At 50.3% G+C, this 16126-nt stretch overlaps 1 protein-coding gene across 3 annotated transcripts in view; it reads right to left on the bottom strand.

The window, feature by feature from the left end:
• Positions 1 to 14323, bottom strand: part of Osbp2 (oxysterol binding protein 2) — a 151280-nt gene extending 136957 nt beyond the window's left edge. For 2 of the 3 annotated variants that reach the window (XM_057772339.1, XM_057772340.1), the window contains exon 1: positions 13679 to 14323. In XM_057772339.1, the coding sequence (XP_057628322.1) occupies positions 13679 to 14304 (626 nt within the window). In that variant the 5' untranslated portion in view covers positions 14305 to 14323. The remainder of the gene's footprint in view (positions 1 to 13678) is intronic. The other variant, XM_057772345.1, reaches the window with a different exon arrangement.
• Positions 14324 to 16126: the final 1803 nt, after the last annotated feature.

Below are 16126 nucleotides of genomic sequence, written 5' to 3'. Positions count from 1 at the left end.
AAATACAAATAATTAAAATTAAATCAACATGGGGGGAGGAGGAGGAGGAGGAGGAAAGAAGATAAGAAACAAAGAAGGAAAGAAAAGAAAAATCCTACTTCTGATGCGTGTACAAGAACTAACAGGCTTGAACACTGGTCTTGGCTACCGTGACAGCTGCCCAGCGCATGGCTTCCGCAGTACTCAAGAGAGGAAAGCAGCCCATGGGTCCTCATTAGGGCCCTAGTGCCATGGTAAAGACCATGACTAGAGCAACTTGGCCAGAAAAAGGCTATTTCAGCTCAGTCCACCACGATGGAAGTCAGCACAGGGACACGGAAGCAGGAACCACGGAGGAACACTGCCTACCAGCCTGTTCACCGTGACTTGCTTTGTCAGATTTCTTATATAACCTACGACCACAGTGGGCTGGGCCCTTCCCAAAGAACCACACCGACTCCTCCAGGTCAATCTGATGGGAGCATTTTCTCAATGAAGTTGCCTCTTCCCAGATGACCCTAGCTTGTATCAATCAGGTTGACCAAACAAACAAACACTATCAGCACACCACACGGCCAAGACCAAAGCATAAACAAAGTGTGGCGTGCTCTTACAATGGAGTATTTATTACTCAGCCTTTAAAAAAAGAGCGCAAGCTTGTCCTATGCTATGAGGATGAACTTCAAAGCTGTGCTGAGTAAAATAAGTCAGCCACAAAAAGACAAATGCTTTATGATTCCACTTTCACAAAACAGCCAGAGTGGTCGGGTCCGTGAAACCTGCGAGGCCTGAGGACGGGAAGAGGAGAAGCTGCTCCGGGAGCATAGATAAGAAAGCTCTGGAGGTCACGTCACAGCAGTGTGTGACCGTCAACACCACTGCTCTGCTGGCTTCAATATAAGGGAGATAAAGGGGGCTGGAGAGAGGGCTCGGAGGTTAAGAGCACTGGTTGCTCTTCCAGAAGACCTGGGTTTGGTTCCCAGAACCCCATTGGTAGCTCACAACCAGCTGTCACTCCAATTCCAGGAGAACCGACGCCCTCTTGTGGCCTCTACAGGCACTGCATGCACATGTGCACATAAAATAATCTAAAATAATAATAATAATCGAGATAAGGCCCGAAACACAGGCGGCATATACTTGCAGTCGTAGTCTCTCCAGAGTCCGAGGCAGGAGGATTGCTTGCACCCTGGCATACAAGGCCAGCTTTGGTAACATGGCAAGACCTCTTCTTTTTAAAAGTAAGATTAAAATAGAATGAATTGAGATAGTTAGCCTTACGTTGCAGTGCTGAAGATTGGGCCCAGGGAAGCACCTTACTAGTGAGTTACAACCTGGACCCTTGGTTTTTTTGAGGTAAACTCATGGTGCCACTCCCTCTGCCTTCAAGTGCTAAGATTCCAGGCATGCTCCACTGTGCCAACTGCTGTTCTAGACCCTGACGGCCGGCCGAGGACAGTCCAGTCTGCCCTCGCAGACCACTGCAGCGCCTGGCGAGTGTCTGACCACAGAGGAGCAAGTCTCCCATGAGGCCTCCGGAACCAGCACATTCCCACTTGCAGTGACAAAGGAACCAGTGAAGCTGGGGTTGAAGGCTCCTGAATAAAGGGGACACGCAGGAGCAGAGAAAGGAGGGTCCCCAAGGCTCCTGGACCACCTTGCGGCTGTGCACACAGATCTCCAAGGCAAACAGGGCAGTACCTAAGCCACGGGAGGTCTGGGGGCTCAGGCTTGGCCGTAGATGGAAACTCTAAGGGGAGGCTCCAAGCAGGGGTGGGCACCACACAGCCCTGATCAGAGCTCAGCTCAGACACCCACTTACAGGGCTGCGGGACCCGAGCCAGCTTTCCCATCTCTACCACAGATTACACTCCTTTCTCTCTGGGTTGTCATGAGATGGGAGTAACGCGAATGTAAGCACCATGGCCACCATTATGACGGCTGCTGAAATGTGGTCCTTACTGATATCTAACATAGTACAGGGAGGGAAGTACGGGGGGGGGGGCTGTTTCATCCAGAGTTTTGTGTAATGCATTGAAGTTTTCTCCAAAAAGCCAAAGGCCTTAAGTTCGGGCAGGACAGTTTTTACCCAACCCGTAGAGAAAGAGGGAAGATTTGGGGTCTCTGCTCCTCCACTTCTTAAAGGTTCTTGTAAGTCACAAAATACAAAATTCAAAGCAGAATCCCACTCCACAGGCTCCATCTTAATACCGAAAGTAACCATGCAGCCTCACGTGCAGTCCCACAATGCATCATAACATGCTGGGGCATGAGAGAACTGAAACCTGCAGTGGGGAAGGTCACCTGGGGAGCCTCTTCTCTACTTCCTGTCTGCCCTGATGTAAGTGGTTCTTGCCCTATGAGCCACTGACAACCAAACCTTGAGCAAAAGAACCTTCCTCCTCCGCTCTGTCAAAGGGTTTCCTTAGTGATGAGGGAGTAGGAGGGCTCAGGTATCCTTCCGTAAAACAAACACACCCTGGACCCTTCTCCTTCATTCCTGCTGGATCCCTTCACTCTACCCAGGACTCAGCCTCCTCCATCCCGGACCCCCCCCTCCATCCCGGACCCCCCCCTCCATCCCGGACCCTTCCCCCTCCATCCCGGACCCCTCCCCCTCCATCCCGGATCCCTCCCCCTCCATCCTGGACCCTTCCCCCTCCATCCTGGACCCCTCCCCCTCTATCCCGGACCCCTCCCCTTCCATCCCGGACCCCTCCCCCTCCATCCCGGACCACTCCCTCTCCATCCAGGACCCCTCCCCCTCCATCCCGGACCCCTCCCCCTCCATCCCGGACCCCAGCCCTCCATCCCGGATCCCTCCCCCTCCATCCTGGATCCCTCCCCCTCCATCCCGGACCCCTCCCCCTCCATCCTGGACCCCTCCCTCTCCATCCTGGACCCTTCCCCCTCCATCCTGGACCCCTCCACTCCTTCCTGAATCCCTCCACTCCTTCCTGGACCCCTCTCATATCCTGGACCCTTCTTCATCCTGGATCTGTCCTCTCCCAGATGATGTACCTTACTCCTCCAGAAACTCCATAACACCTCGGGGCAACTGCAATGATCCCCCTGGGCTACTGAAATTATTCCCTCACCCCCACCCCTGGGCCACAACAATGGTCCTCTGGGCCATAGCAATGGTTCCTCTGGGCTACTGAAATTGTGCCCCCCCCCCAGGCCACAGCAATGGTCCCCCTGGGTCACATCAATGGCCCCTCTGGGCTACTGCAATGGTCCAGGATGAATGTTGAGTCCTTTTCTCTCTTTCCTTCTCCTCCCTCCTCCTGGCCACGTTTGTATGGGTGCACACATGTGCAGATGCATGTATGTGCACACATGTAAAGGCAAGAGGTCAGCTTTAGGTGCCATTCCTCAGGTGCTGTCATCTAATCTTGGTTGACTTGGAGTTCATCAAACAGCCTAGGCAATCTGGCAAGAGAGCCTGAGGACTTGCCTGTCTCTACCTCCCTAGTGCTGGCTCACAAGCCTGTGTCCCCATGACCAGATTTTCTTAAGTGGGATTCTGGGGACTCAAACTCAGGTCCTCATGCTTACAAAAAAAGCACTTTACTGACAGAGCCACCTCCCTGTCTCCTCAGCCCCTGCACGTTGGGTCCTTAAAGCATAAAAGAGATCAATATTACAAAGCATTTTTTTTTTTTGGTTTGCCTGATTGTTTTGTTTTTATTATTTATTTATTTATTTATTTATTTATTTATTTATTTATTTATTTGCTGGAAACTGAAACCAGGGCATCACATATGCTAAGCACACACTCTATTGTTAGGTGGTCTTCTAGCCCATGAAGTGTGTTCTCTATAAAACACTTTTCTGACATTCGAGAGTCTACTAAGTACAATGCATCCCAGCGGACCCTACACAGCCTTGGCTCTGATGGGGAGGAGGAAGCCCATACCTAGCTAACAGTGTGCATGGACAAATGCCACTACATGGAAGGGCACCCAGAGCATGGTTCCTCCAGATCACTGCTGAGGAACTGGGTAGATCCAACCCAGGACATCCAGACGACCCTCGTATTATTGTCAGGTCAATAGTTTGTCATCGACGGCTGGGCACCCTCCAGCTTAGGCAATTGCCCTGCGAAGTTCTCAGACCAATAAAGGAATGTGTTTGTGGAGGGGATAGTCAGACCAGGCAGACCCCGGGGGGGGGGGGGCGCTGACAAGGACAGTGGGTGCTGTATGTACCTGGTGAACTCAGGGAAGCCACACCCCACATCAGAGCAGCTCCCACAGCTCCATCCAAGGACAACACACTGTGGCAGTGTCCTGTGCCAGCCCTGCAAGGCCATCTGACCCTTCCTTGGTTTCAGGCAGCAGCAGTCAAATGGTAGGAGTCTAATCGGTATGGAATGTGCAGGGTTGTGGTCCAGGAGGAACCAGGGGCAGACCATTGCCAAGGGATAGAATTCACAGAGCTGTTTTGTTTTTATTTTTTAATGGGGACATGGGGAGGCACTGCATATAAAGCAAAGGAGTCAATGTGGCTCTGGGACTCCTGAAACCGCATCTCTATTTGGTGACATCTGCTGTCTGGTTTAGGACACACCATGCTGCCAGTCCCATGCAGGGCTGTCTTCTCAGGCATCAGTTTCCTTGCTGGTTTTCCCCTTGTTCTAGGGATCTCATTTTTTACTCCCTCTTTCTCTAGCCCTCCCTCCATCTTTCCCTCCCTCCTTATCTTTCCTTGATTTTTTCATAGGGGGAGGGGGTAGACCATGTATGAAATCTGTAAGACTAGTGTGGGGGGATGAGAAGTGCCCCCATAGACTCATGTATCTGAACGCAATGGGCCCCCAGTTGGTGAGACTACTTGGGGGAAGCTATGAAAATTTTAAGACACGGAGCCTTGCTGAAGGAGTACATCACTTGAAAGTTTGTAGCCTCAACTCTCTTCCAGTTTGCTCTTTCCATTCCTGTGTGTAGGTAAAGATGTGATGAGCCAGCACCCCCACTTCTGCTGCCATGTGGTCCCCATGTACACGCAGCATGGACTCTCCTTCTGGAGCCACGAGCCAAAATGAACTCTCACTTCTATAATCTTTTGGTCACATCCACAGAAGAGTCACGAATACAGCAGGCATATGGCTTGGTCTGATCAAAAATAAAAGCACATCCCATCACTCAGAGCCAAGAGGAAGCACTCACTGTCTCTGAAACGGAGTGAGGATTATTAGTACTCCCGTGACCAGTATCACTGGGGCCTGCAAGGTGGAGGACAAACTTGAGGCCGTTCATCCTTCCAAGGACCTTCTTCTAAGAAAAGCCCTGGACTGGAGTCTGGGAGCTTTGGATTTTTTGTTCCTTAGTTGACAATGATGCTCAGGCTGTCTACGCAATGTGGTGTGTGTTGACAAGGATGCTCACACTCTCTATACAATGTGGTGTGTGTTGACAAGGATGCTCACACTCTCTATACAATGTGGTGTGTGTTGACAAGGATGCTCACAATGTCTACACAATGTGGTGTGTGTTGACAAGGATGCTCACAATGTCTACACAATGTGGTGTGTGTTTACAATGATGCTCACACTGTCTGCACAATTGTTGGAAATATGCTCTCCTTCTAGGAATCTGGAATTTAGGCACATGCTGGACTGCGGGCTTCCATAGGATCAGTCCACAGCAGAACCGTGGGCTAGGAAATAAGCCACTTGTGATGGCAACATTTCATACATGTTGGCGGGTATTACCGGAGAATTTCATGTGCCTTGTGTGACTCCACCATGTCCCTAGAAGCCTGCACCACAGCTGTGCTTTCCCTGGACTTTGCCCCATGTGTCTTCCCCCTTTTCTTCTGATATGCATCTTCACGGTGCAGTTTTATTACAAGGCTAACGGTACGCTGCATCTTACTGACTCCTCCTAATGACTCATAAAACCTGGGATTAGCCCAAGAGCCCAGTGAGGATGGGAGTCGGGGAGAGATCTGTGGGGTTGGGTTCTGGTGCTTCTCCTGAGCTGCACAGAGAAAGGCAAAGTCATGCCCCCTTCCTGGAGAAGACCTCACCGATGCCCGGTTATCCAGAAGCAATGGAGGAGAGTGGCCTCATCTCTGCCCATGGTCTACTCACATAGGGTTTCTCATATGTAACACATGGAAGGCAAACAAGCCCACACGGCTAGTTTAAAGAGCTATAAGCTCTTATATGAAAAACATCCCATAAAAAACTTAGTTTTGCTTTCATTCCTTTATCCATGGCCAACATCACAAAGTGACAAGTCACCCTTGTGCATACAGACAACATGAACACACCCTTGTGCATACAAACTACATACACACACCCTTATAAATACACACTACATACACATACCCTTGTGCATACAGACTACATACACACACCCTTGTGCATACAGACTACACACACACACCCTTGTGCATACAGACTACACACACACACCCTTGTGCATGCAGACTACATACATACACCCTTGTGCATACAGACTACATACACACACCCTTGTGCATACAGACTACATACACACACCCTTGTGCATACAGACAACATGAACACACCCTTATAAATACACACTACATACACACACCCTTGTGGATACAGACTACATGCACATATCAATACTTACAATTCTACAGAAATACCAGTGAGCCAGGGACTGCAGAGGAGCTCAGTGGTTAAGAGCACTTGCTACTCTTGAAGAGGACCAGAGTTCAGTTCCCAGCACCCACATCAGGCTCACAATTGTCTGTAACTTCAGCTCCAGGTGATCTGACACCTCTCCTGGTCTCCATAGGTACCTGCATGCACATGTGCAGTGTGTGTGTGCACACACAAATAACAAACAAAATAAAATACTCTCTAAAAGAATGGACCACACAAGATAAGCTACAAATCCAGAGTCGCCTGGTACGGCACATTGGAGCCTGGTGACATATCGTTTCCTGTCACTTTTCCTGCACTCCTGGCTTAAGCAGCATTCTCCACAGTATGTGCCCAATCTTATTTCAGAAGACAAGGTTTTACATAGAAAACAAATTAAGAAACACACTTTCTTTTTTTAAAACCCAACAATTCACTGGTAATTCTCACTCATTCATGTATTCCCTCAGCCACTCAGAGACCAACCGTGCTACAGATACAAACAACATGCCAGGAAGAGGATGCTGAGCTTGCCACGGTGTCCTCATGGCATGGCTGCCTTAGGATGTCCACAGACACACCCTGTAAGTTCTTAGAGAAGGAAGACTCGTTCCCTGGGGAGTCTCCTCAAATATGCAATGTTCCCAAAGGCCATCGCAGGCATTACAGAGGAGTTCAGTGCAGGGATGTGCTTCCTTCTGCCATTCCAGGGCCACTGGGTCGATGGAACCTGCACCATAGCAGGGAGGGACAGAGCAGGATGGTGGCTGGAAGCCGGGGCACTAGTTAAGCAGAAAGCAGACTAAAGCCACGATGTGGCATCAGGGCAGAGACGGGGGACTACGGGAGAGATACATAGGCTTGGAAATTCCATCTGGTATCGAATGAGGAGGGAGGAGGCAACAAGCATGACTCAGGCTTTCAGCTATTCATGGAAACAGGAAAGTTCAGAGCAGGTTTCATGGGGGAAATTACAGTTCATGTCACCAGAGCGTGTTAAAAATGTTGGCATGCACAGTACACCTCCAAAACCCTCCTGGTCCATTTGTCACTCTTTGCAACAACCCTATTGTCATTGTCTCTCTCTCACACACACATACACACACACACCCAAGTCTGTGTTACTCCCTTTCAGCCTCCTAACACATGAGATGCTGAGTATTTCAAATTCAAGTCAAATCTAATGTGATCGGGCTACTTCCTGAGGGGCCCCAACGCCTTAACCCACAGATATCCAGGCTCTGCTTCACGTTTTGGAGGCATTCTGCTGCGCATGGGTTGCTGCTTTCCCACCTTTCAGCGATTACGTATGAATGAAGTGACATCAAAAACAACACTCTTTTCTTGGGGCCCAACCTCCACAAGAGTTGGCTCCGAAAAGCTGAGTTCACAGGAAGGATAAACAATTCATCTGGGACCAAGAGCTCAGCGAGCCGTGTTTGTTACCTGGCCCCCACTCTGAGAAGCGCTCAGCTCAACTGTGCGATGGTCTTCAGCGGGGGATTTTAAGTTTTGCTCTCATTTGACTGCCGTCTTTTGTCTTCCCTAGTAACTGGCTTAGCCATTACTGAACATAGATCAGAACGGACAATAAAAACATTTTAAAGATACTTCTGGCCGGGCAGTGGTAGCACACACCTTTAATCCCAGCACTCGGGAGGCAGAGGCAGGCGGATCTCTGTGAGTTCGAGGCCAGCCTGGTCTACAAGAGCTAGTTCCAGAACAGGAACCAAAAGCTACAGAGAAACCCTGTCTCGAAAAATTAAATAAATAAATAAACTTCTATCTGAAATCCTCCCCTGAGAAATAAATGTCATCTATGGGACCAAACAAGCAACTGGCACACAACACAGACTTCTGCCTCGCCTTCTTAATGTGAGAAAGGTTGTGTTGGGAATTTTGCCTCTCTGTGACAACTTGTTGAGATAAATACCTTTGGGAATTCTGTGTCATTATGAATGCTTTCCTAATTTTGTATAATTAAATGTTCTCTGTGAGACAAGAGCTAGGAATAAAATGCTTAAAATGGGAACTGAGAGCAGAAACACAATATGAGCTGTGTTCCTGGGTGGTATCTGAACAGACACACAATCAGGGTGCCTGGCAGTGGAGACTCGCTCAACAGGGTGCCAGGCAATGGAGACTTGTGCATCCTCCATCTTACTGTGTCTTACCACACGGTTAGAGAGAACTGTGTACTGTGGCCCACGCCTCCCAGAAATGCTGCTTACGTGTGACAGTGTTTATAAGCAGCATCCTTTGACACCTGGGAGCGTGAATGTCACCGCACCCATCTGTTGGACAAGGCACTGTGGGCACAAAACAGACAGGATGGCCAGGCCACCTCGCAGGCCCATGGGGAAAGCCAACATTTGCTGGCAGAACCAGCCCCTCGCGTTAAAGCCAAGCCCATGAGAGCAGCACCCCTTGTTTTCATGTGGTCATTGCTGATCTCTGGGATTCCTTCTTTGGGGCAAAGACTTTTGAAGCTGAACTCTTCCTTCCAGAATATGAATGGAGGCACCTGAAGTATATTTTGTGGCCATAAACGAGCATACTAATTTAGTTAAATTGGGAAGAATAGGTTTAGATGTTTTGAAAGGTAAGCGATCCCCCGCCCTGAATATCCACACAATTCTGCTACTGCTTCCTCTGTGAAGCGCTCCTGATCCGGGTGATTAATTAGCAGGTGATGGGGCAGAGCTGCGGAAGACTGACAGAGCCCAAACCGTAGGAGCAGCAGCATGGACCGATTCCACGCGCTGAGTAATGTGCCAGTCAGTCTGACCAAGCGCGTCACTTCTGTTCCCCCGAGACTGCCTTCTTTGTTTGCATTTGATGTGTACTGTCTTAGAAACAGTTCAAAATAAAAGCCGAGGCATCCTCAGTCCCTTGGTGATGAGATGCACGCTAGCAAATCTGTCTTGTCCTGATTCACTGCTAGAAAGCATGAGCAAAGCCTAGCTCATCGTCTGGATCGCTATGAGACATTTAAAAGCAAAGGCCTCTGATTGGGTTTGGTTCTGTATCATGATTTGGGTATGGAGCACAAGGAATAAAGGTAGTTGTCAGCCTTAACTCAGGAGTATGGGTATTTCTGTTTTACATTTTTAGAGGAAAACTGGCTTTATTTTAATTTCATCGGATGCTCCCCCTCCCCTTTATATGAGAATTTAATTGCAGTGTTAAGAGCAGTGGCCATGCCAGCTGCTCTTGCAGAGGCCCCAGGTTCAATTCCCAGCACCCACATGATAGTTCACAACCATCCCTTACTCCAGTTCCAGGGGATCCGATGCCCTCTTCTGACCGCCAAGGGTACTGTAAGCATGATATATATATATATATATATATATATATATATATATATATATATATATGCAATTTTTTAAAGCAGCTAAAACAGGACCAATGAGATGGCTCAGAGGTGAAGGCACCTGCTACCAAGGCTGGTGACTGAGGTCAATACCCCGAGCCCACACGGTGGAAGGAGAGAACTGTCTCCCTACGGTCACCCTCTGACCTCCACATGGGTGTCAGGGCGGGCATGCATTCCCCCTCACCCAATAAATAAATGAACAGCAGCTAACCAGTTTCTTAGAATACAGTATTTAACCAATTATAACTTTCTTTAGACACTATAGATGGGCAAGCTCGACCATCTGAACCAGAGTGAGAATGTTAAATGTCACAGCCGTCACTACTAATGTGATCTGTGTTGCCAAGATCCCCTGACTTCAAACAAACATTCATTACGGCCATCTTGTATGGCTTCTCTGGAAACTTCTGTAAATCTGTGTTTTAATAAAATATATTTGTTATTTGAAAGAATGAAAAAGAAGATCCCATATTTTCTCCAACCACTTGGCTTTACTTAGCTAAGAGCTTTAATTTTTTATTAGGTTTTATTTTTTCTGAGGCAGTCTCATTACGTAGCCCTGACGGGCCTGGAATTTACTGCACAGACCAGGCTGGCCTTGCACTCCCAAAGATCTGCCACTCTCCCTCCAGGGGCTAGGATTAGGGCATGACCCACCATACCCAGCCAGTTAGACATTTTTTAAAAACAGAGAATGGCCTTTCCAAAAGAGACGCAGGCAAGAGGAATGGCTCTGCTTTCTTGTCAGCCACATCACCCCAGCAGAAGAGAGGCTGTGGGTAAGAGGGCTCCTCTTTACCTGCTGTTTTGGCTCACAAGCACTATGATCTTGTCCTGTGGAGAACTACTAAGACAGTGGCTGTTAAATGCAAATAAAAAAGAAGCAGTGTGACTGAGGCTAAGGAGATAGCACAGCCCTGGAGACAGAGGGGGTACTCGATGGCCACAGAGGGAACACTCAATGGCCACAGAGGGCGCACTCGGTGGCCACAGAGGGAACATTCGATGGTCACAGAGGGAGCACTCGGTGGCCACAGAGGGAGCACTCAATGGCCACAGAGGGAGCACTCGGTGGCCACAGAGGGAGCACTCAATGGCCACAGAGAGAGCACACATTGGTTACAGAGGGAGTACTCGATGGCCACAGAGGGAACACGCAATGGTTACAGAGGGAGCACTCACGGAGGTGCTCTGCTACTGTTGGGATCATGAGCTGCAGGCCTGGAAGCGAGTTGGGCCTTGGGCCCATGTGGCAGGGTGATCAGGCTTGGACTAGAGAATGGGGTTTGGATCAGAAGTAGGAACAGGAAGGCAGGCATAATGGTAGAGACTTGTGATCCCAGTGCTGGGGAGGGTGAGACACAAAGGTTACAAGTTTAAGGTCCGTCTAGTCTACCCAGGGAGACCATCTCACAAAAAGAGAGCAGACCAGGAGGGACAGTAAAGTGGCATCCCGCACAAGAAATGCCAAGAGGCTGTAGAGGAACCTGAAAAGTCCCAGAGGGCTGCGCAAGGAGCAGCGGACACAGCTTCTCCAGGGGCATTCTCCATCTCGACAGGTACTGTGAGCAGGGTGCCAGCGGGAAAGCTACTAACGCTCATGCCTTCAGCCTCAGTTTCCCTTCCCAGCAGACTTTACATTAAACTGAGAACACACGATGGCTAAATGTCAGGACCATTCATTCCGCCTAGCTGAGCCAAGCAACAATCATGCCCACCTGGACTCTAGAGCCATCCCTATGAAATGACAGAAGTTGGCTTTAAACACACACACACACACACACAGAAACTTCCCCTCTTCCTTCTTCCTCCAAACCAGAGATCATCTCTACAATCTTGTCAGCAAGCAATGAGATTTTTTTTTTTAGTAGCCCAGAGAATCCGCATCCTAAGATTGCTTTCGAATGCCAACTGTCTACACAAAGTCATGGGAAGGTGTGACAATGGGAAGCCTTTGCTCTTCTACTGCAAACCAAACAAAGCAGGATGAGACGAGGTCATCCATCCTACCCTGACCTCTACAGCACATCTGCCCAACACAGACAACAGTGGACGCTGGGTTCCAGGGTGGCTGTACTGGTACAGGCATGGAACAGGCGCTTGAGACCTGTGTGTTCAACTTCATGTCTCAGGACAGTTTCCTAAAAACTATCATTTCTTAGTATGCAAGCTTCCAGACGAGTGGTTCTCGAGGGGTGAGATCACTGAAGAGCGCTGAGTCCAAGAGGCCTGAGTAAGAATCTCTGGGCAGGTGACCAGATAGCAAAGCTAAGTCCTCCTCTCAGGCCTGAGAATACCCACTTGTGCAAAAAGATGATATTAAAATTTACCTCACGACACGGCTAGAGGAATGAAATAAATGAAAGTGTCATAAAACGAAGTGTGTGGCCCACGGCTGACATTCTGCCCCCTGCCTCCAAATGAAAAATAATTCAGCACTTCACGGAAGGTCCTTGCCATTGCGTATCTGGGTAAAATAGCGGCATCGCTGAAGTGTAGTTAAGATAGATTAAAAATAGTGTCTGGAAAGGCTCTCCTAGGTTGGCATGCTAACTCTAAGGACAGTGTGTTCTGGGTCACAGGAGGGGGGGGTCAAAGGACACCAAGACACTATGTGGGTAGGACACACCCAGGCTCATCTTGGCTTTCCCTCCGCCGGGAAGCAAGCATGGCCAATGACTCCCACACTGGTGCAAGGGCCACATTTAACCAGTGGAGCACAAAAAGTCTCAGCCATGGCACACTTAGCTGGTCTCTAAACTAGGTACTTTGTCTCCGAAGGGCTGGGAAGAACAGTCTAAACCCTGATGACAAGGACCTGAAGGACTGGCAGAGCCAAGTGACTTGGGAACTCAAGCTCGGACAAACAACAAGGCAGGACTCTGTCCACAAGAGTGAAGCAGAGTTCCTCGGAGTGTGTGCGACCCTGAACCAGCATCACCGCCCTTACCCAGGAGCTTTTAGAAAAGCCATCCTTTCCTCCGGCCTGCTGCAGGAGGGACTTCGTGAGAGGCCTGGACACTGCTGCAGCAATCCCACTGGCCTATAGTGACCTGAGATCTCAAAGCTTACACACTTAGGAAATACACGAAAGGGAAGGAGGCCGTGAGGAACTTCGAACCAGCATTAGTGGGAGGGAGTGTTAGCTATGTCTCTGCTGGACTGCAACTCTGAAACCCAGGCTGCTTCTGGAACGAGGAAGGTAACAGTAAAATGGTCTGTTCTGCACAGAACGTCAGCTTGGGTTCCCAAAGGGCACACACTGTGTCTGACATATTTGCGGGTAGGCTAGTCCCAGTCCAAGGCCTGGCAACCAGCAGGTGTCAGCAAAGGTAGGAAGCCAACAGTGCCCTTCCCAAGAGTGGATCCTAAGTGTGGAGTTCAGTAACTGTCTCCTTCCATTCCTAACACCATGAACCAGAAACATCAAGGACTTTATAGGGTTGGCTATGGCTGTCCGCCCAGGCTCCACAACTACCGAAACAGCAGGGGAACTGAGAACCTAGTTCACTCTGCCATGCCATCTCCCCACTCACCCTCTAAGCCAAGCTTGCCAGAGGCCATGTCTCCAGGTCACAGGCATCACTTCTACAGGAGTTCATGCTTCCAAATGTCTCAGAAGGGTTGTGGTGACACACTACAGTCGAGGCCCGCCATCACCACCCTCCAACCTCGGATGTCCCACCCTGACACTTCCGTACCTGTAGTAGGACAGCAGGCCATTGCCCAGCACGAACCAGCGGCGCTGGTAGCCCTTCAGGTAGTTAGTCCACTTGAGGAGCCAGCCCTTGTAGCTGTCCAGAGGAGGTGAGACCATTGGTGCACTAGTCCCTGAAACTGGGCTCCCAACAGACGTCTTCGCCTGTCCTGGTCGCTGAAGGGGCTGGGGCTTTGACACCGACCTGGACTCGGGTTTGGCCAGGGGCACGACCCCCACTGTTGATCCCAGAGGCAACTGCTCCGGTGGGGTTTTGGTGAAGGGCCCAGCCCCTACTCTTGGGCCTGCCTCTGACTCTGGCCACAAGCCCTGTGGCTCCGATTCCTGCCCAGCCCCTGAGGGTCCTGGCGTCGTCTGGGGCCCAGGTTCGGATCTCGGCACCGGCTCAAAAACTGGCTTGCACACCTGTTCGGACAGCAACTCCCGCTCTGGTGCCTGCACAGGCTGGAGCTGAGGCTTGGGCTCCGGCCCTGAGCCGGATGTAGACGAGTTCATGCCCGGCGCCGCCGTGTGGCAGGACAAGCAGGGGACAACCGTGAACAGCGACGAGAGCCCGCGGGAGCGGCCAGCGCAGCCGCCGCCTCGGCTCGGAGCGGCCGCTTTCCCCATAGAGCTGTGGACCCGAGCGCGGCCGAGAACGGAGTGGGGGCGGGGCGGGAAGGGGAGTGGGCGGGGCCTTTGGAGGACGGGGTGGGGCGGGGCGGGGCGGGGTCGGTGGAGGAGTGGGCGGGACAGGTGGGGCCCTCACGTGAGCTGGGCGGACCCGGGCGCGCGTGGGTGCGCGTGGGTCCGCGTGGGTTTCTCCACTGCTCAGGCTCAGGTGGAACACCGTGGGCCAAGAGCTGAGCGGGCAACGTGGAAGGCACCTCGCGCTTCAGGCTCCCACCCGGGGCTGCTTGTCCCGCCTGTGCCAGGCGTTAGGAAAACAATGGTGAATGCAGGCCACGAGGTGCGGTTGGGCGCAGCTCTGGACAGCGGTGGGTCTTGGCCAGCAAATCTCAGGCTCTGGGAGTCAGATCTAGGGAAATTCAGACAGCGCCCAATCCCTAGCTGTGGAAACTGTAGCCACTCCATGAGCTTCCTTTTGCTCATCTGTATATTGAAGACAATGCCTCCTCGAGAGACTAATAAGGTGGTGCGGATGAGACACATTTGGCATAGTAGATGCTCAGTAAATATTATTGTGTTATTAACTAGAGAGCTTTGTGGTACCTTTTGTCAGGGACCAGAGCAGGAGATGAGAGCAAGGTTAACAAGCTTGGGAAGCAGCCCCTATGCATGCATGTGTCAGATATGTGTGCAGCCCTCAGGGAGGGAAGCTAACTAATAAATCCTTAGCAATATGTTTTGACTCCTGCAACAAATTGCCAAGCTCCCTAAGGTGACAGGCCTGTCATTAGTTCTATCAAAGAGACAAGGTTTGCAGAGTCAGAGGAACCAGAAAGTCATTCCAGGAGAAACCAGTGTGTACAAAGTCCCAAGTCAGGGGAGAGCAGCTTGCCTGGCAAACGGCAAACAGTTCCATGTAGGGCAAGACACAACAACTGCTGGACACCCCACCACAAGGAATGCCCTTCATCCTACAGAAACTGGGGTGGCTGGAGATAAGGAAGATTTTTCCCCCACTTTGTTAATTTATTGGGGGGGTTGTTGGTTTTTGGTGTGTTGAGACAGGGTCTTTCTATGTAGCCCAGGCTGGCCTCCAAATGTTTGTTTCTCAGCAGCCAGATTTCTGGGATTACAGATGTGAACCATCACATCTGGCCCAGAGATTTCATTTTTAAAATGCCAAACAAAAAAGAAAGAAAGAAAGAAAGAAAGAAAGAAAGAAAGAAAGAAAGAAAGAAAGACTGACTTTAAAATCATTGATCTTTCATGGGGAAAAAAAAAAGGTAACTCCAAGTCTGGAGCAGGAAATGCAGCCATGGACCCACCTGGAGCTGGGGCAGTGGCCGATCTTGCAAAGACCTGGAGTCTGGTTCCCAGCACCCACATGGCAGCTCACAACCATCTGCAACTCCAGTTCCAGGGGAGCCAATGTCCTCTTATGACCTCTGTAGGCAACATACGTACAGAAGCCTATATGTGCAGTCAAAGCCGTCACACACATAGGAAGGAAGGAAGAAAAGGAGGAAGGGAGGGAGGAAGGAAGGAGGAAGGATGAACTTACCTGAGAGTTCTTGTCATACTAGAAAGCAAAGAGTTTTCTAGAGTAGTTTGAGTGAAAATAATTTTATAGGCTCACAGGGAGTGGCACTGTTTGGAGGTGTGGTCTTGTTAGAGTGGGTGTGGCCTTGTGGGGGGTTGGAGTTTCAGACTCTCAAGCCAGGTCCAGTGTTTCACCCTCGCTTCCTACTACCTGCCAATCCAGATGTAGAACTCTTAGCTTCTTCTCCAGCACTGTGTCTGCCTGCATGCCACCATGCTTCCT

The sequence above is a fragment of the Chionomys nivalis genome, chromosome 6 (genome assembly GCF_950005125.1).
Source record: "Chionomys nivalis chromosome 6, mChiNiv1.1, whole genome shotgun sequence".
NCBI lineage: Eukaryota > Metazoa > Chordata > Mammalia > Rodentia > Cricetidae > Chionomys > Chionomys nivalis.
This window is presented reverse-complemented; position numbering and strand designations above follow the sequence as displayed.